Source organism: Hyperoodon ampullatus (assembly GCF_949752795.1).
Source record: "Hyperoodon ampullatus genome assembly, chromosome: 9".
In the NCBI taxonomy this organism is placed as follows: Eukaryota; Metazoa; Chordata; class Mammalia; order Artiodactyla; family Ziphiidae; genus Hyperoodon; species Hyperoodon ampullatus.
The window spans coordinates 66,499,762-66,526,928 of NC_136922.1; the positions used below are offsets into that span (position 1 = coordinate 66,499,762).

Below are 27,167 nucleotides of genomic sequence, written 5' to 3' on the forward strand. Positions count from 1 at the left end.
ATGTGGGATCTTCCTGGACTGGGGCACGAACCCATGTCCCCTGCATCGGCAGGCGGACTCTTAACCACTGCGCCACCAGGGAAGTCCCTGAACTAACTTCTTGAAAATAACTTGCAGATATTGCTAAGGAGTGTTTCCCACCTTATGTAAGTAGCTATTTATAATATTTACTAACTATAAATCATTCATTTTTAAAGCATATTATCTGTATTCAGTTTATAGAAATAAAAAAGGATTTGAAGAAATTGTGTTAAAAATGTTGAACCTTACCCAAAAGCAGAGTTCAGATGCACCCAATCTTTGAATTTTATTTCTTCTTAGAATTATCACCTAAAATGCATATGACATAAAATAACACAATTAAATTAACTTTTTAAAAATTACATTTCAAAAATTACACATTTCAAAAATTACACAGCCACCCCCTTCCATCTTGGCTATCACCAGCCATTTTCCTTCTTAATTGTTGATTTTTCTGAATTTGGACATGGAAAATTTCCTTGGGGTGAAAGCCAAATGCTTTGTGTACCAGAAAGTTGACCCTAGAATCAAGTTAATTCCTTACTGAGTTACTTGGGACGTTTTATGCAGGGCAATTCCTCTGAGGAGATAGATAGTGTGTGAAAGGTATGTCCATGCAAGCATACATGTAGGTTATCCAGCAAAATTAGTGGTCTAAATTAACATGAAAATCCTTCCTCTCCAAACTCCCAAATATTTTTAAATGTTTAAATATATATATATATATAACTGAATTTATAAGAAAGAAAAGGAACTTTCCAGGTGCCAGAGAAAAGAAGGTAATTTTAAAAAAGTAAAACATTAATTAGGAGAGTTTTTAAGGAGTTGGCAGTTTTTAAGGAGGTCTGTAGAACAGGGTTACAACTATGTGCTTGTATTAAAAGGGAGGGCAGCAGAAGAAGACTTGGGACTATGAAAGGTAAGAAACTGAAATTAAGACTCATGTATACAGCTGGGGTCCTCAAAAACTATATCCTTGGTGCTATCAACTGAATGTTTACATCCCTCCACTGATCCTGTGTTGAAACCCTAAGCTCCAATGTGACATATTTAGAGGTGGAACCTTTGTGAGGTAATTAGATCATGAGGGTGGGAACCTCATAAATGGGATTAGTGCCTTGCTAAGAACAGACATGAGAGATATGATCCCTCTCTCCATCATGGGAGGATACAATGAAGATATCTGTCTGCAAATCAAGAAGAGAGCCCTCATCAAGAACTAAATCAGCTGACACCTTGATCTCGGACTTCCCAGCATCTAGAACTGTAAGAAACAGATTTCCGTGTAAGCCACCCATTCTGGTATTTTTGTTATAGCAGCTTGAACTGACAAAAACATGCAGGACTAGGAATACTCCTCCTACTATCTCTACAAGTTGGTAAGGTATTTGTTTATTCCCAAGTTTGTGTTGGAAAAACAAAAAGCTCCAATGAGAAACAAATCTTAGGCCTGTGTATTACTAAGATTTGGAGGAGAATTTTGCATCATCTAATTGGCTCAAGATGAGCCAGGATTCCTGAAGTTCCAACAATAGGAAAATATAAATGTACCAGATTACACAGGCAAAATTGTTTGTAAATGCAAAATATAAGAAATAAACAGGGCTTCCCTGGTGGCGCAGTGGTTGAGAGTGCGCCTGCCGATGCAGGGGACACAGGTTCGTGCCCCGGTCCAGGAAGATCCCACATGCTGCGGAGCAGATGGGCCCGTGAGCCATGGCCGCTGGGCCTGCACGTCCGGAGCCTGGGCTCCGCAACGGGAGAGGCCACAGCAGTGAGAAGGCTGCATACCGCAAAAAAAAAAAAAAAAAAAAAAAAAGAAATAAACAAAATGCCCAGACTTAGGAGAATGGTTGAATTATCTATGGAATATACAGAAGGGAATAGTTACTATGAAATTACAAGAAAGAATGAAGATCTCCGTGAACTGATATGGAGTGATATCTAGGAAAGGTTGCTAAGTGATACCCAGAATAGGTTGATAAATCAAAATGCAAAAGACTATAGTATGCTACCTTTCATGTAAGTAGGAGGGGGTATAATAAAATATACATGTAACATTTATTAGTGCAAAAAATAAAAAATAAAAAACAACTAAATGGGTAAACCAGAAAAATTGAGAAGGAAAATGTAAAATTATCTCTGTTCACAGATGGCATGATCTTAGATGTAGAAAACATTAAAGATTCTACATACACATACACACACATAAACTGTTAGAATAAACAAGTTCTGCAAAGTAGCAGGATACAAACTCAACAAAGAAACTATGTTGCATTTCTATACACTAACAATGAACTATCTAAAAAGGAAATTAAGAAAACAATCCCACTTACAATAGTCTCAAAAAGAATAAAATATTAAGAATAAACATAACCAAAGAGGTGAAAGACTTACACACTGAATACATTGCTGAAAGAAATTAAAGAAGACACAAATGAAAAGATAGTATTTGTCTTTCTCTGTCTGACTTATGTCACATAATTATGCCCTCAAGGTCTATCCATTCTGTCACAGATGGTAGGAAAGCCTTTAACTACCATCTCCAGGGCCCTTCATTTGTTTGAGCCAGACTGAGATCTAATATTATATTCCTTTCATCTGAAGGACCTCCTTTAACATAAAGGTCATAAAGTCTTTATTTTGCCTGCATTTTTGAAAGACATGTTTGCTGGATATAGAATTATAGATAGTATTTTTAAATATTTTAAAGATGCTTCTTGACTGTTTTGTTGCTTGCACTTTTTTCTTATGAAAAATCTGCTGACATCCTTACTCTTTGTTCTTCTGTATTTAACATGTCTTAATTCTATTGCTACTCCCAAGATTTTCTCTTTATTGCTGATCTTGAACAATTTGACAATATGCTTACTCTAGCTCTATGTTTTTTGTATTTGAGATTCACTGATACTCTTCATCTCTGAGATTATAATTTTCATCAAATTTGGAAAATTATTGGTCATTATTTCTTCAAATATTTTTCTACTTCCTCCCAACTCCCCCCCATTTAGAAATGTACTTTACTTTTCCTATATGAACTGTGAACTGTAAAGGAGGGATTGGAATATCACCATTTTGCAATCCCTACTGAATTAATGGATCTGGTACTAAGCGCTGATCATAAAAAGAGAGGCACCAGATAATATGTGCCTCCTGACTGAAGAACAATACTATATACTTGCCAAAGGAGTTAAATCTGAACACATCCAGGTTTTAGACCCAAGTATTAATATAAATACAGAAGATAAAAGAAGATGTAAAGCGGCACCATGAGAATTTGGGAGCAAAATCTAGACCACAGAACCCTTCACATGTTCAGTGACCCAGGTAAAAAAAAAATATCCCGGGGTAAAAAACAGGGAGACATATTGGAAACCTATAGATAATAATAGAAACTTAAGTGATGAAACTATAAAGAAAAGCCTGGAGTGATCACCATAGTCAAGATAGTCACTACAGTTTTAGAGCAGCTCAAGGGAATTATGATTGAGGCAGGTTACATGGAAGGCTTCTAGAATGGTTAGAAAAGTTCTGGTTTTGACTTGATGGTAGTTTAAGGGTGTTTGCAAGTAACAGTCCATTAATCAGTACTTATCAGTACTAGTCAGAACTAAGTACATAAAACATTGGTTTTATGAGGTTTTCTACATCTGTGCTATATTTTAAAATAAAAAATGTTTTCATAGAAAGAGGTTGATGAACACACTATTACAAGTCATCTACTTTGTAATACTGAAAAAGTTTGACAAAATGTTGAAAAGAAAGGGCCTATGTCTTTTGGGAGAGAGAAAGAGGAGAAATTACTTACTGGGAGGCAAAAAAAAAAAAAAAAAAAAGGTATGGGGAGAAAAAATGTTAAAAACCTAAACCTCAAAAGATTCAATCAATGCACCATACATGGAAAAGTGCTATATTTTGGTATTTCTGTAGTAAGTTATCATTTCTGGTCATTGTGGAAAGAGAACATTCTAGGAACATTCCAGTGGAGAATATTCCAGGTTCTGGCTTATGAATATCGGAAGTGTGACTATAAGGTAATAAAACTGATTTACTGAACCACCATTCCAAATACAACTCTAAATGAGTGTTATTCCATGAAAGTAAGTCACACGAAGAAACTATACCCTTATTATAGTTATGTTGCCACTGCTCAAAACAGTTTGGAACTCCTCTTTATAAACTATCTTTAGAGATTATTTCCTTATGGGTTCAAGAAAATAGGTCTTATAACTTTGTTGTCACACTATATTTTGATCAAGATCTGTATTACCCAGCCCAATCACCGACCTTATTCACAAGACTTTGGTCATTTCCAAAAATCAAATCCACCCTTAAAATACAAAGATTTGCCACCACTGAGGACATTCAAAAGAATGTGCCACAGTCTGTGAAGGCAATTCATAGGAGTTCCAAAAACGTTTTGGGCAATGGCAGTGTCACTGCAGTAAGTATTTAGTCTACTGAAGTGACTTAGAAGGAAATAACTAATTTTTATCATAAATTATGGTATATTTTAAAAAGTAAGTCTTATTACCTTATTATTTTAAAAAAATTTACTTGGGCATTGCCTTAAAAAGGTAAACTTTGCTTATATTATTTTTCAAGGATGAGATAGACAAAAAGCATTATCTGGGAAAAATTTTTCATGTGAGCAGTAATCCAGAAAGGGCCTTATTTATTCTCCTTAGCCTATACTAAATGGGTAAACTTGCTATTTGACAGGTTAAAAAAAACTTCACAAGCTTAACAAACACTTACCAATGTCATCAATAGAGACGAAGAATAATAAGAAGATAAATACATTGGATTTCCAAACATCAACACAAAACAAAGGAGAACCGAAACCTGAAAATTGAAGAAAATGAATACATTTTATAGTTATTAGATAGATAGCATAATGCATACTTTGTCTACAGGGATATAGTCATTTCCAATACAAATTTTATTTGCATAAAAAAGATTAATAAATAGATCCTGACCAAGTGATAACAGAATTTCAACACACTGATAGGTTCCAAGTATTTTCAACACCATAAATACTATATAGCAGAATTTAATTTTTTCCCCCTGTTTTCAACTTGGTACAAAGAAAACAGGAAAAATCTTATTGATTCTATTAACTCAATAATGGAGGGATATAACAAGAAAGACTTACTTATAACTATTAGTTTTCTAATCTGATTTTTGTTGAACTACTTGAGGATTTCCCTCACTAAGGAAGCTTTATTTTATGTTCTTACCTAAAAGATTTTTATTTTTTATTTTCTTAAGGGATATGTGTTTGGAAACTAATATAAAAAAACAATAATGCAAAAACATAAATTTCACAGTGTCATATTCATGCAAAGTGTTAAAAATCTCAGGTCTCAGGGAGAAAAGGCAATTACAAAAGTAGTGACAATAATAATAATAAAAAATTTTTTTTAAAGATTCAGAGAATATAAAACATCTACAGTCTAGTTGAAAGTATAGTTGCTATAATATGGCATTCAGTTATCCTTCTAAATATTATCAACATCATATGTATTAAATACTACTTGAGAGGAGGTATATAAAACAGTCAGTTCTATTTTATAAACCCTGAGATCTTATTTTAATATATGACTTATAAATATTTAAAATGTTACCAGGTGTACAGCAGAAACTAATAAAACATTGTAAAGCAATTATACTCCAATAAAGATATTCAAAAAATTGTCACCATGTTCATATAGATGATCTTCTGAAATTTTTTTGGCTCAATGTACCCCACAACATACATGGGAAATAATGAGGCTATCTGAAATAAAAATATAAAAAAAGCAGAAGTGAAAAAATGTAGAAAAGCATTTCACTATTCATAAGCAAAGTAAATATAAGAGGAGAGTTATATTTCCAATAATGATTGTCAAAGTAATGTGAACCAACCTTCTCACTGAGAACTAGAATAGCTTGAAAAAATAATAAAAGTACCTGTATGAAAGCCACAGCTTACTAATACAGCAAAAAAAAGAATTAGAAAGCTAAGACCAGAGAAAAGGTGGAAATCTACAGAGATAAGCATGACATTTTGGGTCACTTTTCTTCTTCTGCCAATTCTAACAGAAGCAGATGCCTGCCAGCTGAGAGGCAGTTGAGAGATTTCCACACACTTAGCAGTCAGGTAACCCCAGGAATGAGATCTCTGCTAAGTCCCCAAGCTTTGGTTTGGGACTTCAAAGGGTTATACTATAAGAAAGAACCAGAAATCAAAGCAGCACTCCAAAATACTGAAGCCCACCTTTGAATTATCTCATTCTCTGATTGCATGAGGGAGATTAAAGATTGTTAGTCCCTGTATTTGCCTGCTGGAAACAAATTTAATTTTCTCTGGAAGAAGTTAATATCTTAGTCTCAAATTAACTGTACTACTGTTCATGTACAATGTCTAATACCACATCAAAACTAATCAGATATAGGAGGAGATAAGACATTATCACTAAGACAACAGAAACAGATCTATGAAGAATCTCAATCTAGTTCAGGGGTCAGCAAACTTTTTATGTAAAAAGCCAGATAATAAATGTTAAGACTTGTAGGCCACGTACAGTCTCCATTGTATACTCTTCTTCTTCTTCTACATTTTTTAAACAATACTATAAAATGTAAAAACTACTCTTAGCTCACAAACCATGCAAAAACATGTCTGGCATCATCAGACATAGACTTTATGTTTGGCATATGCACGGAAATAACAGATAAGATTGAAAATTCCAGGAGGGTACTGAAAGCCATAAAAAAAAAGAACCAAATTAAAAATATACAACTAAATATTACAATAATCAATAATAAGAAGTCAAAAATGGGTTTAAGCAGGTTGAACATAGCCAAACAAAGAAGTGATAAATTGGAAGATAGGTCAGAAGAAAGTATAAAATGACAAAGGGATGAACAACATATGAAAGAACATAAGAGATGTAGAGCATATAGTATAAAAGTCATACTTTACATCTCAGAAAGGGCTGAGGGAATTAAGTAAAATCTATACTTAAAGACATTATACCTGAGAAGTCCCCAAAATCTATAGAAAAAGAATCAAGCACTGATTCATAAAGTATTAGTAGCCCCCAGCAAGGGATAAATTAAAACAAACAAAACCCAACCACACATAGGCATGTCATAGTAAAAACTGCTTATAACCAAAGGCAAAGAGAAAACTCTTAAAAAGGGTCTGAAACTAACTGACTTTAAAACTTACTACAAAGCTGCAGTAATCAAGACAGCATGGTACTGGAGAAAAAATAGACAAATTGCTCAAAGGAATAAAATAGAGGGTCTAGAAACAGATCCACACAATTATAGGCAACTGAGCTTTGACAACGGCGCAAAACAGAGAAATGACAGTCTTTTCAACAAATAGCGCTGGAAGACTTGGACACGCACGCATTAAAAAAAATAAATCTAGACCTAGACCTTACACCTTTCAAAAAACTGACTCAAGTGTATGTTAGAGCTAAATGTAGAACACAGACTAAAAAACTTCTAAAATATAATATAGGAGAAAATCAAGGTGATCTTATTTGAGGATGAGTTTTTAGCTATGACATCAAAAGCATGATCCATGAAAGAAAAAAACTGATAAACTGAACTTCCTTAAAATTAAAAACCCCAGCTCCACAAAAGACACTATTAAGAAAACTAAAGACAAGCCAGGGACTGTGAGAAAATCTTTGCATAACCCACATCTGATAAAGGTTTGGTATGTAAAATGTACTAAGAACTCTTAAAACTCATAAATAAGAAAACAAATAACCCAATTTAAAAATGGTCAAAAAGGGCTTCCCTGGTGGCGCAATGGTTGAGAGTCCGCCTGCCGATGCAGGGGACACGGGTTCGTGCCCCGGTCTGGGAGGATCCCACATGCCGCGGAGCGGCTGGGCCCGTGAGCCATGGCCACTGAGCCTGCGCGTCTGGAGCCTGTGCTCCGCAACAGGAGAGGCCACAACAGTGAGAGGCCCAAGTACCGCAAAAAAAAAAAAGGTCAAAAGATGTGAACAAATAACCTAAACAAAGAAGATCTACAGAGGGCAAATAAGCACATGTAAAGATGCTAAACCCAATACTACATTAGGAACTGTAAATTAGAACAAGGAGATACTGCTACACACTTAATAGAATGGCTGAAATCCAAAAACCTGACAAAATCGGCAATTTCTTACAAAACTAAACATAGTCTTAACATACAATCCAACAATCACACTCCTGGGTATTTACCTAATTGAGCTGAAATCTTATGCCCACTCAAAACCTTCACATGAATGTTTAGGGAATCACCAAAGACTGGAAGCAGCCATGATGTCCTTCAAGAGTTGAATGGATAAACAAACTGTGGTACATTCAGACAATGGAATATTACTCATCAATAAAAAGAAATGAGCTATCAAGTCATGAAAAGACATGGAGGAACCTAAAATACATATGGCTAAGTGAAAGAAGTCAGTTTGAAAATGTGACACAACCTATGGTTCTAACTATATGACATTTTATTTTGGTTGTACTTTATTTCATTAAAAATTGTACAGCTCTACTGTGAGTTACAGTATTAACATTTATTTTAGAGGACTGCATTCACAATAATAATTATGACTGGGCCCAGTAATTCTTTTCTTTGGGGCTTTGAAAAGTCTCATACAATTTAACATTTACTGGTAACCAGATTATGAATTTGTTGTATAAGTAAAACAACAATGGATAATTCATTCAAGAATTCCAAAGAGATTTTTATTTCAAGAGGTGCCAGTTGAAGGTGGTAATACTTTCAAGTAATAACCAATTTACCCGAATATAGTTTCCCAGAACTTTGCTTATAACTTAATTGCTTGGAGCTTAAAGTATAGTTTTCTTAGAAACGATGCTATAAATTCAAATCCATTCAATGGATACTAGAGGGCCAATGCTATCTCCACCCTAAAGAAACTTATTTGCTGGTGGTGTGGAAAAAAAGGCAAGGACACAAATATCTCTGCAAACTTCGTTTCAACACATTATCAAGTGCCTCCTAAAGTAAGCTCAGGCAAGGTCATAGAATCTCAGAGTCAAAGAATGCATAAATTGTTATAAGTATATTCTATAGATCAACTACCCAGAATTTGGGAGTTTGGTGCTAATATCTTACTCTCAAACTTCCTTTCATTTTTTTCTTCTCCCAGTGTAAATACCTTACTACCTACCTCCTCCCCCCAAATGGATGGTGAAGGCATAAAGTGGTTCCAACTAAAATTCCAGCTAATGGATAATCAGAACTTTACTGGATTTAAGAAATTTGTCCCTTTTATTAAGCTTAGAGTCTCTACCAAGGATCCCTCTGTTATTTTTTTCAGCTTTATTGAGATATACTTGACTTAAAACATTGTGTAAGTTTAAGGTGTACAACCTGTTGATTTGATACACTTATATATTACAGTATTATTACCACTGCAGTGTTAGCTAACACCTTCATCACGTCATGAAATTCTCATTTCATTTTTGTGGTGAGAACATTTAAGATCTACTTTCTTACCAATGTTCAAGTATATCAAACAATAACATTAACTACAATTATTATGCTATGTGATAGATCGCCAGAATTTATTCATCTTCTAGTTGAAAGTTTGTACCCTTTGTCCAATATCTTCCTACTTCCCACACCCTTCAGGCCCTGGTAGCCACCATTCAACTCTCTGTTTCTATAAGTTTGTTTTTTTTAGATTCCAAACTAAATACTAATACATGATATTAATATTATATCCCATGATATAATACAGTATTTGTCTTTCTCTGTCTGACTTATGTCACTTAGCATAATGCCCTCAAGGTCCATCTATGTCCTATGGCAGGATTTCCTTTTTCTCATGGCTGAGTAATACTCCATTGTATATGTATGTAGCGCATCTTCTTTATCCATTCATCTGTTGACAGACACTTAGGTTATTTCCATACCTTGGCTATTATGAATAATGCTGCAATAAACATAGAAGGGCAGATAATCTCTTCAATATTCTGTTTTCATTTCCTTTGGATATATACCCAGAAGTGGGATTACTAGATCATATGGTAGTTCAATTTTAAATTTTTTGAGGAGCCTCCATACTGTTTTCGATAGTGGCTGTACCAATTTACATTCCCACCAACAGTGTACAAGGGTTCCCTTTCCTCCACATCCTCACCAACACTTGTTATCTCTTATTTTGATGATATTAATCTCTTATCAGATATAAGACAAGTGAGATTACATCAAAGTAAAAAGCTTCTGCATAGCAAAGGAAACACCGAAAGGGTAAACAGCAACCTATAGAATGGGAGAAAATACCCCATATATCCGATAAGGGGTTATATCCAAAATATATAACGAACTCATATTACTCTAGCAAAAAAACTAATAAGGGGTTATATCCAAAATATATAATGAACTCATATTACTCTAGCAAAAAAACTAATAACAATTAAAAAATAGGCAAATTGCACAGCTATCCTAAGAAGATATACAAATGGCCAACAGATATATGAAAAAACACTCAATATCATTAATCATCAGTGAAACGCAAATCAAAACCATAATGATATATTATCTCACACCTGTTAGGATGGCTATTTTCAAAAAAACAAATGACAAGTATTAGCAAGGATGTGAAAAAAAGGGAATCCTTTCACATTGTTAATGGGAATGCAAAATTATGCAGCTGCTAAGGAAAACAGTACGGAGGTTCCTCAAAAATTAAAAATAGAAATAGCATATGATCCAGCATTTCCACTTCTAAGTATTTATCCAAAGGAATTGAAAACAGGATCTTGAAGAGATATTAGCACTCTCATGTGCACTGCAGCCCTATTGACAATATCCAAGATATGGAAATAGCCTAAATGACCATCAACGGTTGAATGGATTTTAAAATGTGTTATATACATACAACAGAATAGTATCAGCCTTAAAAGAGAAGGAAATCCTATAACATGCAACAATATGGATGAGAATATTATGCTGAGTAAGTTAAGCCAGTCACAGAAGGACAAATACTGCATGGTTCCATTTATCAGAGGTATTTAGAATAGTCAAACTCACAGAAATAGATAATAGAACAGTGATTGCCAAGGGCTGAGGGGAAGAGGAAATGGGAAGTCGCTAATCAACACACATAAGATTTCAGTTATTCAAGATCAATAACTTCTAGAGATCTATTATACAACATGCGTCTATAGATAACAATACCTACACTGTACACTTAAAAATCTATTAAGAGGGTGTATCTCATGTTCAGTGTTCTTACCACACACATACACACAAATACACTTAAAAATTTTTTAAGGCTCATTACATAAAAATAAAAGGACTATATAACAACTGTGCACATAATGATGTTGCATCAAAATGTTTAAAGCAAGAATTTACACAGCTAAAAGTAGATACAGACCAATCACTGTTATAATGGAAGACTTTCTTTCATCCTCTAAGTAACTGAAAGCAAACAAAAATAGTAGAAATCTAAAAGATTAGAATAATACAATTAACAAACTTTGCTTAACATACATAGAACCCCATATCTAACAAATATAATCAATTTTTAAAATGCAACAAAAATAGAAAATACCTGGGAACAAATCTAATGAAAGATCTGTAAGATCTCTAAAAATCTGTATTAACATTATTGATAGAAATTAAGAACTAAATAAGTAGATATATATCATGTTCTTTGATCAGAAGACACAATATTTTAAAGATCTTAAAAGTTTTTATTTACTGCAATCACACTTATTGTCAAACTGAAAAGGAAAGAAATACAGTATGTATATAAATTTGGGGATGGGGACAAGTCTAAAATATAGGTTTTAAGAGACACTGTGAGAAAGTGTGTCCAGCTCATTTAATAAAATAACTATACAGTTGTTAAAAGGAAGTTCATAGGGCTTCCATGGTGGCACAGTGGTTGAGAGTCCGCCTGCCAACACAGGGGACACGGGTTCGTGCCCCGGTCCGGGAAGATCCCACATGCTGAGGAGCGGCTGGGCCCGTGAGCCATGACCGCTGAGCCTGTGCGTCCGGAGCCTGTGCTCCGTGACGGGAGAGGCCACAGCAGTGAGAGGCCCGCGTACCAAAAAAAAAAAAAAAAAAAAGGATCATAAATTTACTTTGTGAAGAAAATTAATCTTGACACTAACTATGAAAAATGTATCATACAGATTCTTATGTAGAAAAGCAATTAGGTAATACAATAGACTCAATTAATTATGGTTTTACAAAAGGTATAGAAGTAGTCTTTAAATGTATATTTCTTTTATTAATGCTTCATGAAAACTGAAGGCATTTTAGTAAGGAAATAAGACAACACAGCCAAGTGTGTGGCCTTCAACAGAAAAGAGTTGAAAGACCCTAGAGATGCAACAAAAATAAATTGGAAAGTGTTGGTGCTCTGAAGTAGGCCGACTTGATTTTAACTTAATCTCTGAGCCTCAGTGTCTTCATCTGTAATCGTAAATTAATAATACCCATGTGCCTGGACTCCTTGAGGATTAAATGAAATAAACTATAATACTGAAGTCTGGTATATGTTAGTCTCCCTTTCCCTCCTACCATAGACCAATACTGTTAGGATATGCAGATCTAGACCCTCCTTCTTAAAAATCACATTTACACTTCGGCTAAAAAAAAAAAAAAAAAATTCACAGGAGAAAATTGTGCTTAATAGCTGGACTGTTGCTATTTGAACTGCTGGTTGAAAAGAAAGCCCTCTCATTGAGATACAAGCAGCAGAGTCAACATTCTGTTGTGAAATGTAGAAAACTGACTTCTATTCTTGCCTCCTTTCATCATACTTCTCAAGATAAGTAGTTCTGAGGATAGGGCAAATTCTGTTTCCATGAAACAATAAAGAGTTTTTAATCTGTTCAAATGCTTGGACCAATTTTGTTTCTGAAATCAGAAATGAGTACAGGTATTAAAAATAAATTTTAAATAAAACTGTGTATAAGGAATGAAACTATAAAACCCTTCTGTAAGCTAATTCTTGATTCCCTGTTAGTTTACACATATAGAATAAACTATATTTTAACCACTGTGGCCACAATAAACATTGTCAAACTAATAGAAAGAAATCAACCTGTAGACTGAGTTTAACAACAAGATGCAAGGTCAGACAAAGCTTTCAGAAAGAGAAGCTGACATTTATAGTAAGAGTAGCTGCTTCTACATCCAGAAGAAGAAACATCAACTCCCCTTGGAAAAAACCATTTTGGTGACCTTTTAGTTTTGTAGATCAAAGACTCTTCTTGAACAAAAGGTTTATTTGACTTGCCAAAAAACTGTCCTTTCTTGGCCCTTTGGTGTGTGAAATTTGATGTTCAGTAAAGACAAAGGAACTGGAAAAAAGTTTCATAAGGAGCTATGAGTCTCCTGTGGGAAAACCTTTCTGAGACTCACCAATACTTGAACATCTCCAAAAAACTAACATAATCCTAATTTGGCAAGACAGAACCCCAAGGAACTTGAAAAACACATTGTGTAGATGATAGAATTCTGAACTTGTGAGCTCACTCACAAGAACTGTACACCAGAACTGCAGTCTTTTTTTAGGAGAAGCCTAGTTCTACAGACAGCATTTAGCTGACGCTGAAATTCCGTATGACTCAACTCAGCTATCTCAGCACTGCAGGAGTGCTATGAGACATTTACAAGGAAGAAAATGGTGCCACTCATAAGTAAAAGCATGGAGTCCAGGCCAATTTTAGTGTGAAGCACTTGGCATCTATGGCTGTTAGGAGTTTTCTATCTTCAAGAAGGTGAATTTGAGTTCTTGACATCAATGCTAACCAGGGGGTTTTAAGTTCACACTTGGCCTCTGGTTCATTCAGAAAGCTGTAGGACAGGAAACAGGACTTGTCAGCAGGACAGATTCAGATATTTCTCTTCAGTGGGAGCTCTCAAAGAAGTCTTCATGGTAGCCTCATCCCAGGTGACAGCTCAGGAGCAAAGAAAGAAGATGCACATCACATAAATGGAGAAGACACTCTGGCTTAGAAGATCCATAACCCATGGAAACTTCTGCAAGGGAAATGACACTTAAGAGAGTCACTTCACTTAAGGAAGCTCGAAGTCAAGGCATCTCCCTCAGGAAGAACTTAGCTCACTTACAATTTCTTCCTCTCGGATGCAATTAGGCAATCACCAAGCAACGTGCCTAGTAACGTCATGGTCACACAACAGTAGCAGGTTTCTAAGGGAAGAGAGCTAGAAGGTTAACTGAGGGTTAAATTCCATGCAGAAGGGGTAAGTTTTGCTAAACAGCAGTGTGGTGGCTTTGACTGTGTACCCAGACTTCTGAATCCTCCAGATACAAGTAGTCTCATTTCTGGCTTCAACAGTGAGGCAAAAACATCTAGTCCTGATATTTGGCTCAAATAAATGGCCGATGGGCTTATCGTTGGAAGAGAAACTCCAGGGTGGGAAGAAAATAATCTTCTTATAAGCAGGAGGAGGTCATGGAGTCACATTAATTTAAATATTAAAAGAGATATGGCTTTATACATATCCCAAGCAAAGAATCAGTTATATAAAGAAAGAATATGAAATTGACAACCAGTTTTGTATAGATATATTGATACTATCTCTTCCGGAAATAATCTGCATCTCTATCACTTCTGATTTTATAACCTCCTTCCTGCAACTATCCCTTTTATTGTCCTTGGTCATAACAATCTCTCCTACATGAATGGGAATTCTCTAATAAAATATAAGAAAATAGAGCATATTATAAATTAAAATCCAGTTACTGAATAAGTCAGTCACAATTTCTCAGTTTCTTAAGAATGATAATGCTTTAAGGTCTTCTCACTCCAAATATTCTAGGTTTCTACAACTGTTGCTTGTAAATTTTTTCCTTTAAAATATAGCCAATCCTTGAGTCCTTCAGCCCCATTTCTCAGACAATATGTGCAAGAGACACGAACTAATCTTAACTTTAATCTGTGAAAAATATAATCAAGAATAAAAGCCTTAGAACACTCCCAGAAAAATAACATTGAATTATCTTCACGTTAGTATTAAAAAACAAAAACACAAGCAAACAAAACTTTATAAGTTAATTCAGAAAACTAAAAGCTGGGAGTTACGTCAGCATCATGGCAGCATAAGGTGTCCCGCTTTTCTGCCTCCGCCTTTTAACAACTAAAATTTGGCATCCATCCATGAACAAAAGTGCCCCTGTGGAAGTTGTGGCATCCAGCACCATATGCCAAGGGTCCCGGAAGGAGTCTGGCCCACCTATGTATCTGGTAATAGGCAGACAGACCTCAGCACAAGCTGTGGAATAAGCAGGAGCCAGTGAACTAATCCCAGCTCTTCTCAGCTATGGTTGAAGAAAATCTGGATACTGCTGACTTGGGCAGACACCCACAGACAAGAGAGCCCTGTAGAATCCAGTCTTCCTGAGGAGAGGCTCAAGCACTTCATTGGAGCAAAAATATATATGAGTTTGGACACACTAGAGAGAGTAAGAGGAACTTTGCCAACACCACCTTATCCCCAAGGTGGCACAGTGAGAGCCTGAACTAGCCAGTGGCAACCTCTCCTATGGGAGAAAGGGAGAATGATGAGTGTGTGCCTGGCATCCCCAGCTATGCAGGACATTGCTGGAAAAAACAATTTCTTTCCCACAGCACTCAGAACTCTGCAGTGCGACCTCCTTGACTGGGGCAGGTAGGAGATTGAGAAAGAGGCAAATAAGAATATCAGAGGGCATTAAAAGGATGCAGTTCCTTCTGGTTGTGCTCAGGACTCTGGCAGGAAACCTGCCTACCAGCTGCTAAGAAAACCACCCAAGGATCCCTCCACTTGGCCTGAAGGCACTCTTGACACCTCCTGAGTGTTAAACTCACACCTCTCCCAACTCTGCAGCTGGCTTCTTTTTCATGTTCCTTAGTGTGGCAGTAAGAGTGAGTTCTACTAGATAAGGAGCTCATGTGAAAAAGAGGCCAGGGTCTGTGGGCCTGTCTAGAAAAGACATACAAGCTTAATAATTCTGCCACAGAGGGAGCAAGAAGCATGAAGCAGTTGTATGCATATAAGGTCAGAGAAAACCCCAGATATAAGCAGGATGAATGAAGAATATATCCCACCTGACGGCAACCTGAAATGCAAAAACTGCAACACAAAACTTCAAGGAACATGAAGAATCAAGGAAACATGACATCACCAAAAAATCTCAATAGTCCTCCAATAACCAAACTCTAACAGAATTCTACAATTTACCTGATAAAGAATTCAGAATAGCTGTTTTGTGGAAACTCGATGAGATACAAGAAAACACAGAAACACAATTCAATGAAATCAGGATAACAATACATGAACAACATGAGAAGATTAACAAAGAGATAAAAATGATTAAAAGAACAAAACAAATTCTGAAACTGAAGAATTCAATGAATGAAATGAAAACGGCAATAGAGTATCAATATCAGAATAGACCAAACAGAAGACAGAACAGTGAGTTAGATAGGAACTTTGAAATACGCTGTCAGAGGAGAACGAAGAAAAAAGAATGAAAAAGAGTGAAGAAAGTCTATGCGATTTATATGAAAATATCAAATGATCAAATAAGAGAATCACTGGAGTTCTATGAAAAGAGAGGGAGGAGGGACAGAAAGTTTATTTAAAGAAATAATAGCTGAGAACTTCCAAACCTATGAAGAGATTTGGACATGCAAGTTCACAAAGCTAATAAATCACCCCATTATTGTAATTGAAAAATACCTTCCCTAAGACACACTATAATGAAACTCAAAAATCAAAGACAGGGAGAATCCTAAAAGCAGCAAAAAAAAAAAGGACTGTAACATATAAGAAATCCCCATTACTCTAACAACTACAGTAATCAAAACAGTATGGTACAGGAATAAAGACTAATATACACAGCAATGGAACAGATTGAGTGACCATAAGTAAACCCATGCATATACTGTCAATTAATATTTGACAAGGAAGCCAAGAATACTTAGGGGGAAAAATAATGTCTTCAATAAATGATGTCAGGAAAACTGGATATTTACATGAAATTGGACTTCTATCTTACAACACTCACAAAAATTAACTTAAAATGGATTAAAGACTTAAATATGAGACCTGATGCCATAAAACCCCTAGAAGAAAACTTAGGGAATAAGCTCCTTGACCTTCATCTTGGCAATGATTTTTTGGATTGTAACACCAAAAGCAAAAGCAACAAAAGCAAAAATCAACAAGTGAAACTACATCAAACTATTGATAAAAAGCTTCTGCACAGCATAGGAAACAATCAACAAAATGAAAAGGCAACCTATGCAATGGGAAAAAATATTTGCAGATCATATATTAGGTGAAATATTAATATCCAAAATGTATAAAGAACTCATACAACTCAATAACGAAAAAAAACTGATTAAAAAATGGGTAGAGGAACAACAAATATTTTTCAAAAGAATACATCCAAATGGCCAACAGGTACATGAAAAGACACCCAACATCACTAATCATCAGGGAAATAAAATCAAATCCACAGTAAGATATCCCTCCATACTTATTAGAAAGGTTATCATCAAGAAGACAAAAGAAAACAAATGTTGGTGAGGATGTGGAGGAAAGGGAACCCTTGTGCACTGTTACTGGAAATGTAAATAAATTGGTGGAGCCACTATGAAAAACACTATGGAGGTTTCTCAAAAAATTTAAAATACCACTACCATATGATCCAGCAATCCCACTTCTGGGTACATATCCCAAAGGAAATGAAGACAGAATATTGAAGAGATATCTACACATCTATGTTTACTGCAGCATTATGCACAATAGCCAAGGTATGGAAACAACCTAAGTGTCTGCCAACAGATGAATGGATAAAGAAGATGTGTTACATATATATATATATATATATATATATATATATATAAATCCTGCCATTTGTGACAACACAGATGGACCTTGAAGGCATTATGCTAAGTGAGATAAGTCAGACAAAGACAAATACTTTATTATTTCACTTGTATGTGGAATCTAAAAAAGCCAAACTTTTAAAAACAGAGAGTAGAATGGTGATTAACAGGGGCTTGGGGGTGGGGGAATTAGAGAGATGTTGGACAAAGTATACAAACTTGCAACTAGAAGATGAATAAGTTCTGGAGATCTAATGCATAGCATAGTTATTATAGTCAATACTGTATCATATAATTCAAAGTTGCTAAGAAACTAGATCTTAAATGTTCTCACCACAAGAATGAAATAATAATTATGTGACTTGATAGAGGTGTTAACTAACACTACGGTGTTAATCAGGGGATAATCATATTGTAATATAATAATGTATCAATACATTGTATATCTTAAACTTACAAAATGTTAATTACATCTCAAAAAAAAGAAACAACAACTAAAAGTCTAGTATATCTTTTGAATGGATAGAAAATCATTAAGGCAATATCAAAATTACCCAAGGGGCTAAATTAATACATTTCCTTGCCAGGAAATGATGCACATTAGACATCTATTCTACTATGTTGGCATATGCAAATAATGAAAACCACAGAAATTCTGTGTTAGTTTTAAGACCAAATATAAGGAAGTAAGGCAGAGGGAATACTCTTAACATGCTTTAAACATGCAGCATCAATTAAGTTGTGGTTATAACTTCATTCTTTGTAGACAACTGGCAGCACAAGGATTCTTGGCAGAATTTCTCACTGCCAATAAAGAACATCATTACATATTGTCAGTGTTTGTTAGTTAGGTGGAAAGGAGTTCTAACGAAAAATCATAGTAGGAAATTTCGTAAAATTGACCTTTTACTCTCTGCTTCCCCAGCTCAGTTTCTTGCCATTAGTTACTTTGTTGTTTGAAGAAACAGGGTATGGCCTCAATTCACTGAATAATACCATGATTAAAGCTCTGAGAAATGGTGTCCAGTAAGATTCTGCTCTTCAGACAGAACAGCTAACATTTAGCTGGATTAGAAGCAGAAATCCCCTACCATGAAGAATCAAAGTGGCCCTTACCATGTTGTGCAGCTTGGCACCTAAAATGATTCCTCAGACAAAAGGAAAATCTACAGGCAGGTTTACAGAGATCATCTCAAATACCAACAGGAAAAATTATGGATTAAAATAAGAGGAAAAAGTCTTTTGCAGGTTTAATATCTGTTTAACTAACCAACACATTAACAGAAGGTAGATTTATATGATTAAAAAAAATCACACACGTATATAAACTTTATAATTATTCCATATTTTGAAAATCTATTAGGGCACAAATATAATCACATTTAAAATTTCTCCGTAATGAAAAAGAATATAAAAAAAGAATGTATATATGTGTATAACTGAGTCACTTTGCTGTACAGCAGAAATTAGCACAATATTGTAATCAACTATACTTCAATAAAAAATTTTTTTCCTATGGAAACAACCAAGCACATCTTGCATTCAACTTAAATTAGTTTAAAATCATCTTACCTGTGTAAAAAGTATAAACTGAGCAAATTGCCAGGGAAGCATAAAAGCAACATTGGAAAGGCAGAGTGCAATAAAATGCTTTTTACTATTGTTCGACGTCCTTAATGGAGAGAATTGACACCAGTAAGTTTTACTATAAAAGTAGCCTATCATTAAACTGAATGACTAGGTGCAAAATGCTAAAATCTATTGATCCCCTTACCTTTGATGTTAGACAACAAAATATAGTTGACTTTTAAAAGCTCATTAAGAAGAACTTAAAATATTTGGGTTATAAAAATGCTTATAATAAAACAAAATTAGAGCTTTAAATAAAGTATTGTATCTAGTTTATCAGTAGGTATCTTAAACATATAGCACAGGGAATTTGAGTCATTATTTTGTAAATTTTTAATGGAGTATATAATCTGTAAAAACAATGAATCACTATTCTGTATACCTGAAACTAATAAAATATTGTAAATCAACTATATTCAACTAAAAATTTTTTTCTTTAACTATGCATGACATTAGAAATTTAATACTCCAGCAAGAATGTCAGAAAATAGAATCTGAACTGACCTTGCATACCTCGAGATATTTATACTACATGAGCAGCAATAACTTTTATATACCACCACTTTTATGTTTCAAAAAACAATGAAGAAAAGTATAAGTGCTGGTGAAATAAAAAGCTAACGACTATGAGAAAAACTTAAAGAGATTTTAAACAATGACTTTAAAGAAATAATTCTGGAATACAGTTAAACTAATGCATATTGAAGTTTAAACTCTCCATTCTGCAATCATGAGATTTATCAGTAACCAATACCTTTTACCACATAGATTTTAGTACCTTTTAGAATATGAAAAAAAGAAATGCACACATTTTGTGTAAATTATAAAACTGTAACTCTTCTTTTTATAAAGGTTGTATTGGATTTTCATAAATTCTTGTACTATGGTATATACATTTTCAAAAGCAAAATTTTTAATGATCATATTGTTTAATATTATCACAAAATATATTCACTAAGTATTCAGTTATATTTATAAAATAAAAATTACTTTTGGCTAAGGTATGGAGTATAACACATGCACTCAGGGATACAATTCTAAATGTTCTAATTAACATATTTAATTCCATGAAATCTCTGATTGGTTAGACTAATATCACTTCAAAAAATAAAAATGGAAAATAAACCACCTTTCTAGAAATTTAACTGGGAATGAGTGGGGATAAATAGGCAACTTCCTGTACCATAATCTTTGAGAGAAGATAAGGTTTAGAGCAAAGATACAGAAATCCGGATAAGGATCAGATTCCCAAATCCATATTCAATCCAAAAATAAACTTTCATGTAGGTTAACAAACCACAAGGTAGTCTGCACCTTTCTAGAGGTTAGTAGTCATGCCAGTATGCCTTTATTTACCTTCTTTAAGCTAACATATAAGGGCCTTAAATGTCTACATGGCAGTGTGCTAAGTGCTCCATGGTTAAAGAGATAAATGTGGCATGGTCTCTGTTTCCAGTGGCATTTTAATACATTAAGTGTATGTTTAGACATTTGTGTATGTATGCTTTATTAACAAATTTACAGTTTTAAGAAAGAAAGAAGACATGTACACAAATGATCTTAATATAGGCAAAATCTGATGGGTACTAGTAAGTGAACTATGAGTTTCTCTGGGAATTTGGAGAGGACAGTGATCACTATCTCAATAAGAGATCTCATGAACATTCTATGAACCTATCTCTATTGTAAAGTTATTTATAGTATTCTACTATTTATGTTTTTGTTGTTGTTCCCCAGACTTTTAAAATTTCTGAAATGCTTATAAAATTAATCCCAACCAAAAAATGTGTCCAGGAAAAGCAGCTGAGATGAAACTTTGGTTGAGTTTCTAGAAACATCTGTAGTTCAGATATATTCGTAAACATATGAATATAGATACTCCTTATCTATCCAACCTAGCATTTCCCAAATTCACTTGTGCATAGAACACTTTTTTTTTCATGCTTCATCAAAACCACAGGATGGACAACAATAAGTCAGAGTACATAAGCACTGAGGGAAAAAAGTAATACTTTCTCAAAAACCTTTGCATCTTTACCAAATATATATGAACACATACATATTGGTTTATTAAAACATAACATAGTTATGTAAAACCTGTAGCCTAGACTCTTAAGTGGAAAGTGATTTTTTACATAGCAATTTTAGATTTTTTTTTAAACTGGACACACAATTTATTTTTGAAGTAATTTTTAAAATAGAGTCTAAATTTAATAATTATAACGATAGGTTGAAGTAATTTTGAGAAACTTACAATTTAGCTAGTTTCATTTTATAAATAAAAATTACCTGAGAATCACAGTTAAGATGTACATCTGAAGTACAAGAAATGGATATGAAAAACTTTCCCGGAGAGGTGGTGTCCACATCACCCGAGTAGCCTGAAATCAATAAAATGCTTACCTCACTCTATGTTCCATTGCAATAAACACAATTAATTTAAAAAATCATGGGTGGGCTGGTTTTAGTAATTTTAATACTAGGCTCATTTATTTCTGGATACCTGGTATAGCTCCTCAGTTTTTGGAGTTCTCTTACAGCACATAGCCATTAGGTAGAGAGCCATTAACTAGCAAGTCCAGAAACAAGTGAAAGATAGACCAGGCCAAACATAAGGACACTCAAAGGACAAACAAGATGATAGGGTTAGGAGCAGTGAGAATTCTGGGAAAGACAAACCAGATCCACATTCCAGCTCTTCAGTGATGATCCTGGGCATCCCAGGGATTTGGGATTTATACATGCTCAGAAAAATATCTAAACAAATGTCACCTAGGGCATTCACAAACACCAAATGTTTACACATGACAAGTTTAATGTGTATAGACACCCATTACAAGTACAAGACTGTCTCTGAATTTGTGAAATATACCTTTGAAAGAGTTAACTATAAATTTCTAAAAACAACTAGAAGTATTTGGGATTCACTGATATGATGTATACAATGAAACTATTAATTAAATTTTCATGTAGACTTTAAAACTATTTCCAAAACATATGGGTGGGAATATTATAAAATTTTATATCAAGAATTCTGAAATTCTAGAAAGAATCTAAACTCTTACAACCTTGCAAGAGTCTTAAAATTTATTGCTCTTCTTCCAAGAAACCAAAATCGTAAACCTCAGAAGGTGAGTTACGGTACGTATAAGAAGGTCAACTCACAGTGTCAGTCATCTGGCATACTCAAAGAAAAGGTCTTGTGTTTATACTAATACACTGGTGACTGACAATGTATTTGTTTGCTTAATATATTTAAGATACTTATGTATAATTTTTCTGATTCCCTTGTCTAACTGATTTTTTAAAATTAACCAAGTATCTACCTTTCCCAATAGTAACGGATAGAGACTTCTACCCTATATGATCTGTGCCATAACATATTACATATTTTGCTTCCAAAAACTAGCAGTCAGATTCTTCCACTTTTCTTGGCCATATCCTCAGCATCTAACACAGACTCTGGCACACGTTTTGTACTTGATATTTTGTTGAATGAATCTATCATATTCTAAATAAGTTTCCATGAACTTGTTTTAGGTGGACCCTGTCTTATTGGGCTGAGTTAGTAAGTTAGTTTGTATTTTGAATTCGGCATTTTGTGTAATTGAAAAGGCAGCATGATGTAACAGAAAGAAGTGAGGTTTTAGAGCCAGAAAGATGTAGAAGAGGAAACCCAGCTTCATCATGGAGTGAATGTGGAATCTTGAGTACGTAACTTAACCTCTCCAAATTTCAATTTCATATCTTCTACTGTGAGGATAATAGCCACCTCCCTAAAAAGTTTGGTGGGAGTGAGATAATGTACATAAAGTGCCTGAACTCAACAAATATAGTACTTCCTTTTTCTATAAAATATATGTAACATATATACATGCTAAAACCAGGCAAGATAGCTCATATCATAAATTCTAATTATTATGTAAAAATGTGGATCAACATGATTAAAACATCAACTTACAACACAAGGTTCTTTAAAATACTGTCAAGTCCTAAGTAATATACAATTAAACACTGTTTTGATGAATAAGTTTCCTTGTTCCTATACCACCCCTTCTATTTCTACAAATTATTTTCTAGAAAACAAACCTCTCCATGGTTGAAAAAGTAGCATAATACTGTAATTAGACCTCCAAGTTGAGTCCCACTGTAAAAAAAAATGTATACAATCAAAATTCATGTAAAATATAGTGAGTTTTTCACAAAATTATCTTAGATTTTAAAATGTCATAGTACTAAACCATATAAAATAACAGTAAAAATTTCAAAAGTACCCATGTAGTTGATGTTTTACTCTTTTTTTTTTTTTGGCGGTATGTGGGCCTCTCACTGTTGTGGCCTCTCCCGTTGCGGAGCACAGGCTCCGGACGTGCAGGCTCAGCGGCCATGGCTCACGGGCCCAGCCGCTCCGCGGCATGTGGGATCTTCCCAGACCGGGGCACAAACCCGTGTCCCCTGCATCGGCAGGCGGACACTCAACCACTGCACCACCAGGGAAGCCCAATGTTTTACTCTTGAATGTACAAGCATACAAAGTGTACATACAAAGTAATCTGAATGTTATTAATTTATATTTAAAATATTTTCTACGTAAAATATTATATGTGAACATAAAATAATTTTTAACAAACAGGCCAGCACTTCAGAGTCTATACTGCATTCTTTGAATATTCTGAGTGGAGGCAAATTTTTGTCATTCTAAATTGAATTTCAGTGACTGAGAGATGAAGAGTCTAACAGTTTCATTTAGCGGTAACTGAACCATCTAAACCACTGCAAATACTCTTTTGTTGAGTCCCAAGAAACAACAATGTAGAATACAAAACTGAGATCAAGGATGGCTGATTATTATCAAAGATTAAAAACCACTTCTTAAAGTTGCCTTTTCTTTAAAGTATTACTCATCATTATATACACAGGTTCAGACTCGGAAGACAATAAATACTGGTTGAATGATTGAAAAAAGGAAGGAATGAGTTTAACAAAACAAGCAGAGGAAAGCCAATGGGAAGTAATTTACCTTTAACAGATTTTCACTAAGGGAAATTCAAAGGACGCACATCAGAAAAGAAGAAATTGAAAAGAGGAAGGTGTGAGAAGCAAGAACAAATGCTGCATATAGAAACTAGGAACATGTGGATAAATCTAAGGAAGATTTGACAACAAAAAATAACAGTGATGACTGCTGTGGAGGGGTACTAGAAGTACTAAATTATGGTAATAATTACAAGATGCTAGGGGCTGTTTCGAAGTAAAGTGTTCTGAAATTCCTTGTAGTGATCAAAAAGAAGAGGAAAGATATCAATTAATTTTAGACTTGATCAAGTTAGATATGCATGTTAACATTTTATCATTAACCACGAAAAGAATAGAAATGGAATATCTACCTTCCAAGTTAGTGCCAGTGGGGGAGGGTGGCCAAGGTAAGAAATATCCTTCTTAAAGACTGGAGCCTAATGATGTATTTGATATTCTAGAACTGTGTAACCAATTTAGAGAAGACTATCATCTTTTGGGTAGCTCTCCCAATGAAAAGTACTAACTTTTAAAATGTCTTATTAGTCTCGTGTAACATTTTCCATATTTGAAAAAAGCATAATAAATACAAACTATTTTTTAAACTAGAACAATTTAAAGCCTGTTAACATAATCTAAAAGTAATCCTTTCCCTCAAAATACTGATGAGCTTATGTATTTTTCCTATCTGGCACACATATAGAAAAGTACATAAAAATTTCTAGATAGCTTATAGAACACTTATAAAGTGGATATTCTTATAACTACCATATATTATTGAAACAAAACTGATCACACCGAGACTTCACTTGCCACCCCTTAAGACAGCCACTATCCTGAGTTTTGTGATTACCAATATAACTGCTTCTATATACATATCATACTATCATTTAATCTGTGTTTAAACTTTATACAAATATAAGTATGCAGTATTTTTAAATTTTGTGCATGCCTTGATTCATTCAACATTATATTTGTAAGATTTTTCCATGTTGATGTTTGTAGCTATAGTTCATTATCATTGTTGTACAGTATTTCACTGTATTAATAAACCTACAATGTGTACACTTCTCTGCTGAAGGACATTTAAGTTGTTTCTAGTTTGGAGCTACTACAAACAATGCTGCTATGTTCTTGTATATATTTTCTGGTGTACATAAAAGAGTTTCTTAGGCATATTTACTTTAAATTGGAATTGCTGAGTTATAAGGTCTCTGTATCTTCAAATTACTAGATAATGCACACCGTTTTTCCAAAATTGCTGTACTAATTTATATATCCACCCACCAGGGTTAAAAGTTGCCTCTGTCAATCTAGTAGGTATGAAATGGTATCTCATTGTGGTTTAAAATAGTATTTTCCCCATAATTAATGATGGTGGTCAATTTTACATAAGTTTATTGGCAATCTGGAATTCTTCTGGGAAATGTCTATTCATAAATATTTTGTCTGATTTTCAGTTGGGTGGCCTATCTTCTTAGTCTTTGTCTATCCCCTAGAATATAAATTCCATGAGGACAGGGATTGTTTGTTTTGTTTTCCTAGCACCTAGAATAGTGCTCCCAGTCACAGTAGGCATTCAATAAATATTTGTCAAATTAATGAATGTAAGTCTGGATACCACATTGCGTACATGCTTTGCAGTATCTTTTCCCAGCTTGTGGCTTATCTTTTCATTCTATTATATCTTGAGGAACTTAAATTCTCTTCATTAAATTTATCAGTTTTTTTCTTCATGGCTGGACTTTTGTACCTTGTTTAAGAAATCTTTTCTTAACTCCAAGTTACTGATGATAATCTTCTATATAACATTTTATAATTTTGTCTATCACATTTGAGTTTTTAATCCAACTAGGATTTGTTTTTCAAAAGTTCTGACTCCGCTTTGTTCCATATGATCTCCCCATTATTTCAGCACCATTTATTGAGAAGCCTATCCTTACCCACTGATCTGTAATATCCACTTTGTCATACACCAGGTGTATATCAATGTACATTTCTGCTTCTGGGTTCCACTTTATTCCAGTGATCTATTTGTCTATCTCTATGCCAATATCACATTGTCTTGTTTACATTAGCTTTATAATACAGAAATAATTAATGAAGTAAGTTCTCACATTTTCTTCAGGATTGTCTCAACTATTTTAGGTCCTGTGCATTTCTGAATAATTTTAAAATCAGCTTATCAAGGTCAACAAGTTTTATCAAGATCACAATTTTTCACTGATTCTGTGCTAGGATTTTTATGCTGAAAACTTCCAAAAACAAGGGGTATATTTATATTAATCTCTATAGAAACATAAATCTTATGAAAACTCAGTAATTGTTGAAAGATTAAATCTAGATTTTTCACTTTTAATGTTGTGCAGTTCAAGAATAACATTGTAAAGAAATCTGATGATTCAGTTAAAAATGTATTGTTGTCAAAAACAAAATCTGACAGAAGTGTCTTAAATAATATGGATGCTTATTATATCATTCAACAAGAAAATAAAAGATAAGTGTCTGTTGGCATTGGTTCAGCAGCAGAAGGATGTTAAGGCAGACATATATGCTATGTTTATGGCCTTTCCCTCATGATCACAAAATGACTGCAATAGCTCCAGGTATCA

At 34.2% G+C, this 27,167-nt stretch overlaps 1 protein-coding gene across 1 annotated transcript in view; it reads right to left on the reverse strand.

Annotated features, from left to right (window-relative positions):
- The window catches only part of DPY19L2 (dpy-19 like 2), a gene marked incomplete at both ends in the record, with an annotated part of 88,823 nt that overhangs the window by 42,781 nt on the left and 18,875 nt on the right, over positions 1-27,167 (reverse strand). The window contains 6 exons of the mRNA XM_079711115.1: positions 271-330; positions 4,780-4,866; positions 5,723-5,800; positions 19,483-19,582; positions 21,829-21,920; positions 23,629-23,686. Coding sequence (XP_079567241.1) covers positions 271-330; positions 4,780-4,866; positions 5,723-5,800; positions 19,483-19,582; positions 21,829-21,920; positions 23,629-23,686 — 475 coding nt within the window. The remainder of the gene's footprint in view (positions 1-270; positions 331-4,779; positions 4,867-5,722; positions 5,801-19,482; positions 19,583-21,828; positions 21,921-23,628; positions 23,687-27,167) is intronic.